Source organism: Myotis nattereri (genome assembly GCF_964212035.1).
Source record: "Myotis nattereri genome assembly, chromosome: 4".
Lineage (NCBI taxonomy): Eukaryota > Metazoa > Chordata > Mammalia > Chiroptera > Vespertilionidae > Myotis > Myotis nattereri.
Genome location: NC_138079.1, coordinates 86984594 through 86998068, shown reverse-complemented (window position 1 = coordinate 86998068; position 13475 = coordinate 86984594). Strand labels below are relative to the sequence as shown.

Genomic DNA, 13475 nt, shown 5'->3' with positions numbered 1-13475 from the left:
TCCCCACTTTCCACTGATTCTAGATCCATGACACGCAGAGGCTTATCTTGTCCTCCTCTCTTCCCACACGAACTCTCAATCCAGCACAAAGAGAGGGCAGTCACTGCTCCCAACCATCCTCCATCCTTCCTGGTGCCCCTGCTCCGCCCAGGCTGCTCCCTCATCCCCCTTTGAGTTTGTTATATCCTTCTCCTCTCCTCCTTTAAAGGCTCACTGCCAAACCACTGAGAATTTCCTAATTGGAGTTTTTGCTCCCTCCTTCATCCTACCTTAGCACAGTGCTGTTAGGCCAATCATGGCACCCGCCTGGTTCTGTCCTGGTAACAGATTCCAAGCACCTGGAGGGTAAGCCTGTGCCATATTTATCTCCTGTTGCCCACAGTCCATGGCCCACTGACCTGCTGCTTTGCAGGTGTGATTTGAATGGAGTCTCAGACACTTTTTTCTACGTCTTCACTGACTGTGTCCTTGTTGTCCTTCAGAGCTCATCCTTTTTTTTTTCTTGCTTTTTTTTTTTTTTGCAGTGATTTTTGTTATTATTTTAGCTCTCTGTGCAAGTTTCAGCTGGTTGGTTTTAATGAATGTTGCACAGTCCTGGCCCTCCTGCAGCTTCCTGCCCCAGTTCAAGTTCATTACTTTGACTTACATAGCAGCTAGACCTTAGCAGGTTAGCTTCCTTCACTCCCTGCTAAGTGGCTCATGATATTAGAAGGCTTGAGGAGGGAGAAGGAAGCCGGGTAGGGGTGGACTCCATTATTTAATTCTGCAGTTACTTGCATGTTCAAAATTGGTAAAAAATTTAACCCAATGAAATTTTTGGAGCCACGTTCTGTGAAAGGTGGTGGGTCTGAGAAGATGCCCATCCTTTCCTTGAGAGCATGTCAATCCAGATTCCCTGCCAGGCCAGGCCAGGCCTCCCTCATTAGACCAATGCTTTCAGGTGGAAGAGGTTTCAGACGCCTGGAAGGTTGTATGAGAGAGACCAGTGTCCGCTAGAATTGACCATCGAAGGAGAATTACTGAGACAGCGACTGCAGGCAAAATAGAAATTTGGGGAACAAATAAATGGCTTTCAGGCAATGATCTTTTGCATTAGAACCCTTAACGGCCATCTCTCCCAATCTCCCACTAAATTCCTTCCTAAATGCTCAGAGAGGAAACCATGTTAGACTCTCACACTTTGAAAAGAGATATGAGCCTATGCCAGGACTTATGCTGGGATCCCTGGTGCAGAACCGGGGATGGTACAACGTGGAGGTTAATATCAGGGTTCCAAGCTGATAAGTGCTGCATGGCCTTGACCTTGTTGCTTTTAACCTCTTGTGCCTAAGTTTTCTCATGGGTAAATGTGGAAGGGCAGAACCTGTTCGTAGTGTTGGGATAAAACCAAACAAGATAATAAAATGTAAAGCCCTGAACTCAGTGTCTGTAAAATACCTATCTCCTCTTTCTTTTATTATTAGTCTTTTAAATGATTAAGAAAGACCTCTAGAGGTTGACCTGAGACACAACAACTAGATCAGAGAGAGCAATGTAGATTTCACTTTGCCTATAGTTACCTGCCAGGAAATGCTGGGGAAGGGGGAAGAGGGTTCCACACAGTCCCATGCATGACCCAGCCTCCTGCGATGCAGCAAAAGCACAAGCAGACTGCTGGGTTTGGAATCCAGCTCTGCTTGTTGCACGAGCTTCAGCAGGCTACTGAACCTCTCAGTGCCTCAGTTTTATCATCTGTAAAATGGGCTGCTGAAAGACTTAAGTGAACTAGTGTAGAGAAATTTCTTTACACAGTGCCCAGCACATCGTGAATGAGTGCTCAGTAAATAGATATTTCCATCATTATCTGGCTTCCCAGACCTTACCTCAGCCTGGGAATGGTTTTCCTACAAGGGACTTAGTGAAAAACCTCTCTCTGAGATTCCATTTGTCTCAGTTCTCCTGAGATGATGGAGTGAGGGGATGGGGCTGTGGGGCTGGTATTCTGGGGCCAGGATTGATAGCTTATAGGGCGTTTCCAGTTCTGTTTGTTAAAACTGCAAACTGCTGAAGAGAGCTTTTCCTCCCAGGAAATCTGAATAGAACCTTGTGCGGTCAAATTGTGCCGTAGCAAGAGGAGCCCTCACTTATGGAAGGTCTGCAGAAAATGTGCTGTGTACACACATCCTCAGGAGTCAGAGCTGAGGAAGTCCTGAGAGAGATGCAGAGAGATGGGGACCCCCACCCTGATTATTTCTCCTGCAGGAATCTCCCTTTGCTCGATGATAGTTAACAAGGAGCAGTGGAATCATATTTCCACCAATAAAATAATCTGATGTTCCAGATGTCCTCTGCTAAGTAGCTGGGAGCAAATCCTCCGTGAACTAGACCTCTTCTCCCAGTAGCAGAAAGTCTGCACCAAGCCACCTGTTCTGCACTGCAGTTGGCACGGCCCACGGGATCCTGAGCACCTCACCAAGGATTGAGTCATAAAAGAGCAGTTAGCCAGTGCCAGGAAAGTTTTGAAGCATTGTGTCTGCTTGTCAGCTTTGGGTTTGGTGTTCTCAGCCAAGGGCGCCCTCTGTGAGCATTCCTTGGTGATTTGACCAGAGTTCCATGTGGACCCTTGAAATGCACCAATTGCATGCTGCTTTACTCCCATCACCCTCGGGGGAGGTTTTGGAGAGGTGCGTGGCCTCTCCTCCTACCTGGAAGGTGGACTGTTCAAAGACAATCCCATTTCCCTGGCAATGAGAAGCAGGTCTTTTGCCACGTCCTATGGACCACTCCCCTACAAGGCTCCCAGTTGAGAGACAGCAGTGCCCATTACACCGTGGGCAGGAGCTTGAGTGGCCAAGCCTGGTAGTTAAGGTGTAATGAAATGCTAAGCCTTTATGAACTGTCGGACCTCGTCATGGGTGATAGGGAGTTGGGATAATGTTGGTCCACTGCTAATGGGAGGGAGGGCCCGGGGAAGGACAACCATCGTACTCGGGACATCTTCTAGTCCAGTGTTTCTTGACCTTCTTTTTTAAATAGCCACCCCACCCCCAGGAGCCTTAGGACATTTGTTTCCATAGCTGCCCTACCCCCATGAAACTGTAATAGAAAGATATACTATCTATCTCTTTATGCACTGTGGTCCCAGAAGGGCCACAAACCATTATAATATCTAAGATCTTTTTTTGTCCTCTAAGAATCACTTTTCACTTTATTGAGGGAGCTAGTGTCTCTATTGAGAATGGATATTTTAGTCTGAGACTCGTTGGCCCTCCATTCCCACCTATAATAGCAGGGGTGATTTGGGGTGAGCAGAAATAGAGGAAGACCAAATATGAGCTGGATTGACTCCATAAAAGAAGCCATGGCCTTGAGTCTACAGGAGCTGAGCAGGGCTGTTGAGGGCAGGACACTGTGGACATGACTCATTCATGGGGTCACCAGGAGTCAGAGCCAACTCAGTGACATGTAACACAACACAGAGTGTCAGTGCATGTGCATAACAAGCGTGCCTGTCTGAGACTTGGAGCCACATAGAGCCAGCTCGGTGTGAAGTTTAGGAAGCCTGGGCATTCTCTCTCCTAGCTTCCAATTTTCCGCTTTCACAAATACTAGATGATTGTCTTTAGGCAAGCATCTTGGTCAGTATGTAAGATAATTTCCTTGTTTTCTTTTTATTATTATTATTATTAAAAAGTGAAGTTATTATGTTAAAAAGAACATATGTTACAGCACCTTAAATACTGCCCGTCAATATCCAATACTCAGATAAGTGTGCTGGGAATGCAGAAGAGAGCCGGGCTCTTCTCTGGACCTCTGCTAAAGAGCAGTACCCTTTTTACAAGTATTCTCTACTTTGAAAGGCAAGATGGTAATGCATTGTTGCTTGCATTAGCTTTCTTATGGTGATCAATGAGGGTGAAATTTTAGATCCCTTTATCTTAGTGAAGGTTGAGAGATAAATCAGTTTCCTCTCAATAGCCCACTGACTGCCCCACCTCATTTGGTGGCTAAGTCTGTTCTTTCCCATTGACTTCTCATGCCTCCTTTATCTTCTAGAAAGCTTTATCTGAATTATTGACATCTTGATGATGACATCTGCTTGGATTTTTGAAATAGGTTTTGAATGAAGGCTCTGTAAAGGCAATTGCATGCCCTAACCGGTTTGGCTCAGTGGATAGAGCTTCGGCCCACGGACTAAAGGGTCCCAGGTTTGATTCCAGTCAAGGGCATGTACCTTGGTTGCGGGCACATCCCCAGTGGGAGGTGTGCAGGAGGCAGCTGATCGATGTTTCTCTCTCATTGATGTTTCTAACTCTCTATCACGCTCCCTTCCTCTCTGTAAAAAAATCAATAAAATATATTTTTAAAGGCAATTGCATTCTGGGGGTGGATCAATGTCTGCGCTTTGGCAAATTTGTGTGCAGACACCGTCTTCATGGTTGGGCGCCAAGATGTGGTGAGCTCTTGGTGGAGACTCTCTCTTGGACAATACTTTCAAGGTATTGTCCAAGCCTCAATGACTCATTAGGAATGCCACACTGATGGGTCACTGAGGCTTGGGCAAGACCTTGAAGGTCAGCTTTTGTCTGCCTTGGCTCAAGTTTACCTTTTGGTCAGTAGCAGCTCAGGCTTGAAAGATCCAATGAATGCTGAACTGAGCAACAGAAAATCAAGCAAGAGACAGCACCTGTTCATTCTACAAGGACATATTGAGGGCCCACCACGGTGTTGAATGTACAAAGAAGTTTCAGCGTAGGTCCCTGACCTTGCAGGGCTCACAGTCCAGGTGGGAGATAGGCATGCAAATCAGTGACTGAGATACAGGTGATAAGTTCTGTAAAGGATGCACATTAAGTTAGTAGGAGAGACGGAAAAAAGTTGGGCCAACTCTGTCAAGTGAGATGAGGAAGGGTCAGGAAGAAAATGGAAAGAAATTATGATATTTAAGCTCCATCTTAGAGCACTTATGGCAGCGGTTCTCAACCTGTGGGTCGCCAACCTGTGGGTCGAGACCTCTTTGGGGGTCGAACAACTCTTTCACAGGGGTCACCTAAGACCATCGGAAAACACATATATAATTACATATTGTTTTTGTGATTAATCACTATGCTTTAATTATGTTCAATTTGTAACAATGAAAATACATCCTGCATATCAGATATTTACATTACGATTCATCACAGTAGCAAAATTACAGTTATAAAGTAGCAACGAAAATAATTTTATGGTTGGGGTCACCACAACATGAGGAACTGTATTAAAGGGTTGCGGCATTAGGAAGGTTGAGAACCACTGACTTATGGTGTTCATCAGGTAAACCAGTGGGGGAAAGCATCCCAGATGTACGGAGGCCTGAAGCTCTGAAAGAGCAGGGCATTTTGTGCAGAGGTGAGGAGAAAAAGGTGACAGAAGGGGTAATGGGACTTGAATGCTACCCTGAGGTGGTTTCCTTATTTTCAGAGATGAATGATTTATAAAGCATGATCAGATGTGTTTAAGGGAAGTAAACTTGGAATTGTTTGGAGGAAAGTGAGGAGTTGAGAGTGTGAGGTCAGAAAGCAATTCTAATAACATTATAATTATAACTAGGAATTTTAATCCTTGGAATCACTTTCCCACCATAGTCTTTGGAAAGGGATATGCAATTGGATTAACAAGAAAAATAAAACAGCCGCAGGTATCTAAGAGGTGAATTCAATAAAACGTGATGACTAAATGTATTTGTGAGTGACAAAGATAAAGGAAGAGATATGAATGAAGCTGCAATTTCTATCATGTATAGTTGGGCAATTTGAGGTGCTGGTTGAGCATTTAGATAGAAATACTGACAAGTAATTAGGGATATGTGGTATTGAATGTACTAATAATAACCAATAATTTCTTGTATTTCTTTTGGTATTTGAAGAATGTTGCACAACTTGCAGTAATGCCACTAGTTATTTATTGAGGTCATGCTAAGGAGGAAAATATGAAGATGTTTATTTCATGGGGCATAGTAAGTCAACTTCAACTACTTTTCCATTTATATTTATATCTTCTTCTTCCAGGGGATGGCCAGGTGGATTTTGATGAATTCATGACAATTCTTGGCCCGAAACTGGTGTCTTCAGAAGGCCGTGATGGTTTTCTTGGAAACACAATAGATAGCATATTCTGGCAGGTGAGTACGAATTTTCTTAAAGATTTACTTTCACAGTAAGCATGTCTCTGAGACAAATTTATGACTCTGTGTTCTTGAGCTGTTTAGCACACGAAGATCTCTACCAGGCTGGACTGACATGCATTCCTTGTAGTCTAAACTGAGGTACATACGAGGTCCTCTGAACGAAGAATCAAAACTATGCTCATGTAAGGCTGGGAGGAGTGAAATATCTCCCTATTTTTTTCTTATATCAAAAAGAGTTTTACATTTTGGAGAAATGAGATTTCTCTACTTCTGATTCACAAAAGTCTTTTTACTGGGGCATTTAAAAAGGACATATCAGTATTACCTGAGCCCAGTTCTGTCCCTGGTCCAGGAGACCCTTGCAGAGAGGATGTCACGGTTCTCTTGTGTGTTGGGATCCTATCAATACTCTTGTCCTTAATAGAATAGAATGATTTTACCTAAGAGTTGTGTTCAGTGCTTCTCAATTTGATCCTATTTCTGTCTTGTAAAATCTCTTAGGAAATTCCAGATATCTACCTTTGAATTACTAATGTGCTTTGAATCATTAATCTTATAATGTGATTATTATCTCAAGATTATGGTATTTGGGGAATGGACTATCAATGATTATATTAAAAATAATTTGACAAGTTAAATTGATTTATTGATTAGACATGTAAAACACCATTCAAACACAGCCTGGTTTCTTTAATTTTTTGACGGGTTTTTTCCCTTCATACCAAAGATATTTCTGTAACCTAGATAAGGATTGTAGTTGACATGTATTTTTTTTTATCTGATTCTATTACCTGTCTTGCATATAACCAACAAGTAGTAAGAACATGTCGTGTGCCCTGTAATCTAATAGTCACTGTGGATTTTACAAAAAGTTGTTTAAGACACAGTCCTGGCTATTTAAGAATTTGGTTGGGGGAGCACAGTTAAGAAAGAGGAAATAGCCCAGCTGGTGTGGCTCAGTAGTTAAGTGTCTACCCAATGCCCGAGAGGTCGTTGGTTTGAGTCCCAGTCCGGGCACTTGCCTGGGTTGTGGGCACCATCCTCAGAGGGGGCCATGCAGGAGGCCAGTGAGTTGATGTTTCTTTCTCATCGATGTTTCACTCTTCATATCTCTCTAAAAATCAATGAAAACATATTTTTTAAAAAAGAAAGAGAAAAACAAAAGTTATTAATTGGTGTTATGATTACTAGACTAATCTCCTGGAAGCCCAGAACGTCACTGTTGTTGCCCGACTGGCACTTGGCACATTGCACACAGCAGGCCCTCATTAATAATTGCCTTTGAATAGGAGGAATAGAAGTTCAAGAAAGGAGGCAAATGTAGTCTTGAGGGGTCAGGTGAGGCTTAAGGAAATGGGACCAATTGTTTCAAACTTGGAAATATGAGGGGGATGAAGGGAGCAAAGAAAGAAAAGAGAACATTTCAGGCCTGTCGGGATGAGAGTTTGCAAAGGGTGGAGGCCCTGAGCACAGCCCATCATTGAGCATAACGAAGGTACAGTTTAAGGGAAAGACCTCAGGACCACCGGCAGGATGGATTTAGGGCCTGAGGAAAGAAGATCTGAGATGACTCCAAGTTCCCAGCTGGCTTTTATTGCCAGAAATAAGATCATGGAGAAAAGGAGTCTTTGTGGAATTCTAAATTGGACATGTTGAGTGTAAGGTGAGGCTCAGATAACCAAGAGGAGGAAAGTCTATGCACAGCTGAAATCAGGGATGGATCACAGGCAGGAGACCAGGGCTGGAAACCTGGGATTCACCAGGGCTGGTGGCAGAGCTCAGCAGGGGAAGATGCAGGGATGGAGATGAGCAGACACACAGGATCAGTTCCTGGAGAATCCAGAGCCAGGGTCAGTGACATGGGGCCTCTGATATCCACTCTGTTCAGACACGCCGGGAGAACACTGTCTCCCCAAACTGTGGTCATGATCAGCCATGACTCTTTCTAGAGAAGGACCTCCATGACCCTACTCACCTTGTGATGAGAATATTTCCCATGTAACCCTTCAGATATGACTCCATACTTGGAAGGACAGACAGGTAGAGTTCTCTGACAGAAATAAAAAGAAGCACACAGGAGGCTGAGAAATAGTTTCCCACCTGGCCATCTTTCAACCCATGCAGGTCCACTCTGGGTGACTATCGGGAGTTTTCTCCCTGGTGCCCCTTCTTCTCTGCTCTTCCCTATTCCCCTGTTTTCTACCTTTTGCCTCTGCCTTCAGGGCCCACTCTATCCAAGGAGAATGCTGCAAGGCTTTCCAACCTCTAAGCCTTCTTCTTGGCCACCAACCTGGAGGGGAAGGACCTGCAGATACTCAGAGCCTCACATCTTTCGGGTTCTTCATAGCAGAACTTCTGTACAGTGAGGAAATGTTTCTCTTACAATAGCTTGATGGTCTCTACCATAATTTGGATGGGCTATTTATTATGTTCACAAAGCCTCTGTGCTTTTATCTCATCAAAGACTCTCCTCACCTGTGGTGGTAAATGGGATGGGGAAATGAGAGAAAAGGAGAAATCCCATTCTGAAATATTTAAACAAATTTGGGAATGCACGGATTTGTGGCTGTGGCTTTCCTCCCCTGCTCTTGCTCACTCAGCTCAGAATTATATGACTAGCAAAGGAGAACAGACCCATCAATCAATTCTCAGTAGTCAGCTGTGTTCTCCCCGCCCCCGCCATCTGTCCATTCAGAGACGGAGTGAGAAATAGTACTTAAAACATCCAAAGCATCTGGTTCTTCCTGGAAAAAAGTTCATATTTTTCGGTGCTTGAGTGATTTGGTGATTTTTCAGGTTAAAAAGAAAGTCGTGTGTGTGCATGTGTGTATATGCATATGTACATGTCTGTGTTTGCTTGGCACAATGGTTGAAGAAGGTATGGAAGAGAAGCAGAAAGGCAGGTTGCTGCACTGGATACCCATTTATCTCAGGAGATACCAATATTCTGAAAGAAGAAGGCCATCCATTTGAGACACGCTGACAAGGCTTCCCACCAGGGACAAAGTCAGTTTCAAACTGCATTAATAGACTTAATGGTACACCTGGCAGGGTGCATTAATGATGCATTTGCTGCATAATACATTACACCAAAAGCTAGTGACGTAAAACGACCCTAAATACTATCTCACACGGTTTGCGTGGGTCAGGAATTTGAAAGCAGCTCACCTGGGTGGTTCTGGCTCAGGGTCTCTCCTGAGGTTGCAATCAAGATGCTGGCCAGGGCTGTGATCATCTGAAGGTTTGACTGGGATGGAGGATGTGCTTTAGGCTCCTTCATGTTAATGGCATGGTGATGCTGGCTATTGGCAGGAGAATTCAAGCCCTTGCCACAAGGACGCCTCCTCAGTGCTGCTTGAGTGTCCTTGTGACATGGCAGTTGGCTTCCCACAAGACAAGTGATCCAAGAGAGGACAAGGCAGAAGCTATGATGTCTTTGTACGACCTAGCCTTAAAAGTCAAACTCCATGATTTCTGCAAAATTCTTTTGGTTACACAGGTCATCCCCAGTCAGGGTGGGAGAGGACAAACTCTGAGGCAAGGATCATTGGGGCCCTGCTGGAGGCTGGCTACCACAGGGTGAAGACTCTGTAACTGGGCTTTAGCTTCTGATCCAACATTGCTGCCACAGCCTTCCATTTCCCCTAGACTTTGGTTTCTTCCTACTTTAGAAGAGACCTGTGACCAGGGCTGTTTTCTGGTTTGCTAATCCAGTCTGTTTCCAGTGCTCCCTCCTTGCTGGATTTCTAGCCTACAGTGCCAAGGGAAAAATGAAATAGGATTCTGCAAAAGCAGCTATTTGTCCGTTGGTGCTAGTCCCAAAAGCGTGAGCCCCTGGCTCTTTGCAGGAAATTAAATGCAATTGGCTACTAAAGCAGCCTCGTCCCTAAGGAAGATAGTCTGAGGGCCATGTATCTCTCCATCCTCCCAGGCTGTTCAATCCTTGGCGTGTGAGTCTCACAGATCTCTGGGCAACCAGTTTGGAATCTAAATGTCCTGAGCCTCCACTGGCCACCTGCAAGCTGGTTGTTAGCATAGCTGGTTTACCCCACAGCTGTGTGCAATGTCCAAGACACTGTAAGTCACCCTATCATTAAAGTGTGTGGGACACCCATCCCCACATTTGGTTCAGACCAGAGCCTGATTGTCACACTGGCTTCTCCAATAGCAGACCTGCTCCCCATTCTTTCCAGCTGCCCACTCCTCCCCATCTGGTGGGATAATGCACAGAAGACATAGTGCATTTTATTCTTCATTCATCACGTTTCTGTCTGTTTTCTGTAGTTGCAGTGATGTATTGGATGTATTGGGGAGTGGATGTGAAATTGTGTTGGGAGTCAGCCTTAGGACTTGATATCTGTTGATGGTGGAGAGGAGGGAATGGGAGGGGGGAGTAAAAGGAGCTGGGACTCAGGATGGGGGAGTGGCTTTCATGCTCAGTGCTCCAGATTGATTGTCACTGATGAGAAGTGGGGTCCTCAGAGTCACTGTTGTTCCACCATTCATCCTCACTGTACACCGTGAGTCCACTTGTACCCAACAATGAGAGTCTTTAGTACAGTAGATGCCCCAAGTGGCAGAGGAGAGCTCTTCTTCGGCATCACAAGGTTCACGCGAGTCACCACAACAGCCCTTACAGGGTCTCCTCTTTAACCTTCATCCCCACAACACTGTTCTGCACCCAGTGTGTCGACAGCACACGATGAGTAGGAGAATGACAAGGATGAGAAGGATCGTGGGAAATCAGACAGCTCTGCCAATCCAGGGTTAAACTCTTCTCCCTCTCAAGGAAGAGAAACGAGTCCACACTTAGCGGGGAGCTGAGCTATCGCTGTGTCTTTCTGTGGGTGCTTGAAGGAGTGAGTAAAACCCCCGGGGCCACAGTGACTCTGGAAATCATCGAATGGGCGCTCTAGCACTGGGCTCCTTTGCTCACATTTTTATCTTATCCAGTCAAACATCATTCATTACTGGTAAAACTTCGCTGCTTTAGAGGTTTTCTTTTAAGAAATGAAACACATTAATAATTACACAAATGGACCTGCTGACTGGATGGCGCTGGGTGTATGGGGCTGCGTCCGGGACTGGAGGTCAGGAAACAAGGGGCTCATGCTGGCTCCTTGGTCTTTGTGTGTGCGCTGGAGAGTGTTGCCTAAATGTCCTGAGCCTCTCGGCTGGCCACATGCAAGCTGGTTGTTACCATAGCTGGTTTACCCCGCAGCTGTGTGCAACGTCCAAGACACTGTAAGTTACTTCAACATAAAAGAGTGTGGGACACCCACCCCCAGGTTTGGTCCAGACCAGAGCTTGCTTGTCACACTGACTTCTCCAACAGCAGACCGGCACAGGATCCTTTCCAGCTGCCCACTCCTCCCCATCTGGTGGGATAATACAAGCAGGCATTGCCCTCCCAGGCTTGCCCTCTGTCCCTCCACCCAGCATCCTTGCTGTGGTCTCATGCCTTCCCTGGCTTTCCATTTCTGCTATGGTTCTCGACTTTTGATTTCTGTCCCATAGGGACATGCAGGTGCTGGTCCCCAGGCCATGGCTGAGATGGGCGAGGAGCTGGACTTAAAATTCTTGTCTCCTGGTCAGTTGAGAGCACTTGATGTTCCATGTTCATGATGTATGAGAGAAACACTACACAAAGCTACAGTGTAATCCATATCTGTTTTGCATAAAAGGACTGGAGAGAACTATATCAGAACATCAGCAGTGACTTTTCATGTGTGGTAGGATGTTGAGTGATCATATCTCTCTGTATTTCCCAAAATCTTGACAGGGGGCATGCGTTACTTCTATAATCAGAAAAAGAAAAATGCAGTTCCCAGCTAGGCAGGTATCTATGAAATATCTATAATTTTTTCATCTGTAAAACCGGAGATTACCTGTCCGATGAGGTTGGCTGTTGACAAAACTTGCAAGGGAAAGCAAATTCTTAAAAAGGGACCAAAGGAATCATGTTTATCTCTTTGAGGCATTTATTTGTTGCTTGGGACCAAGACATAGAAAATACCACCTTTAATTTTTCTAAGGATAACTCACATTCCAGGAGGCAGTCTCTCCTCACAGCAGATCTGGCACCAACCGGATTGTTCTCCCCTCAATATTTTGCCAACGTGCCACTCTATCAGAGCTTTTGATCCAGAGCTGCTGCTCCTCAGTTCTTAATCATCTAATAGAACCTAAACAGCTGTTAGCAGAGCTAACACGAGGCCGGTTTGACTGACAGCCAGTGCTTGAATCCACAGAGCGTTTACTGCATTTGAAATATGGGGGGTGGGAAGCATTAGTGTTGGCAGTGGGTCTCCACGTGTGGTTCCTGAACCAGCAGCAGCATCACCCGGGACTTGTTAGAAATGCAAATGCCAGCCCACCCCGAAACACTGAATGAGAAACTCCAGAGGTGGGCCCAGCAGTGTGGGTTCCCCTGAGCCCTCCAGATGGCCCATTCGTGCCCAGGTGTGAGAGCCACTGAGCCACTGAGGTTCCAGTGACCTGTCATGGGAGGTGGGCATCCAGGCAGGCTGACTGCTCTAACTCAGACCTAATTTGTTTCTTTTTTACAATTTTAGCCATATTTATGAGTGCAGTTAGTCTCTAGTTTCTATAACACTATAGGCGTACCTTCGGGATATTGCAGGTTCCATTCCAGACCACCGTAATAAAGCTAAAGTGAGTATCACAATAAAGGCAGCTGTAATTTTGTTGCTGGTGGAGAGTCTTGAGTTCTGTTTGTAAAAAGCTCAACATCTGTCCTGGCTAGTGTGGCTCGGTTGGTTAGAGCATCGTCCACTGCACCGAAGTGTTGCAGGTTCATTCCCGATTAGGGCACATAGCTAGATTGTGGTTTCAATCCCTGGCCAGGGTGCGTACAAGAGGGTCCCTTTCTCTCTCTCTAAAATCAACAAAAACATATCCTCGCATAAGGATTTAAAAAAAAAAAACCCTACAAAGTCTGTGACATGCAATAAAGCAAAGCACAATAAAACGAGGAGAAGTGCCTGTATGAATTTTAACTGTTTCTAAAAGGGCGGAAATTACATGTCAATAAGTAATTTTCTAATTTGGAAATGTCTCTCTAAGCATTAAAGTAATGGAAGAACTCATAAATGAAAACCATTAAACAATTAAATTAAAAGACTGTTTCAAAACTAACCAACAGGAAAAATATGGCTATTGATAGACTGAAGCATATGTGAGGAGCATTTCTGAAGCAACATGGAAACCTCTTAACATGACAACAGAGAAATGGGATAAGGAACAGCATGCGATTAATGCATCTTTCAGTAAACATGTTACAGCAGTTGAACCTCACTGGAAAGCTAAG

The 13475-nt window shown here is 44.9% G+C and overlaps 1 protein-coding gene across 2 annotated transcripts in view; it reads left to right on the top strand.

Annotated features, from left to right (window-relative positions):
* The window catches only part of CALN1 (calneuron 1), a 419388-nt gene that overhangs the window by 267673 nt on the left and 138240 nt on the right, over positions 1–13475 (top strand). For both annotated transcript variants that reach the window (XM_081090572.1, XM_081090573.1), the window contains exon 4: positions 6027–6139. In XM_081090572.1, the coding sequence (XP_080946698.1) occupies positions 6027–6139 (113 nt within the window). The remainder of the gene's footprint in view (positions 1–6026; positions 6140–13475) is intronic.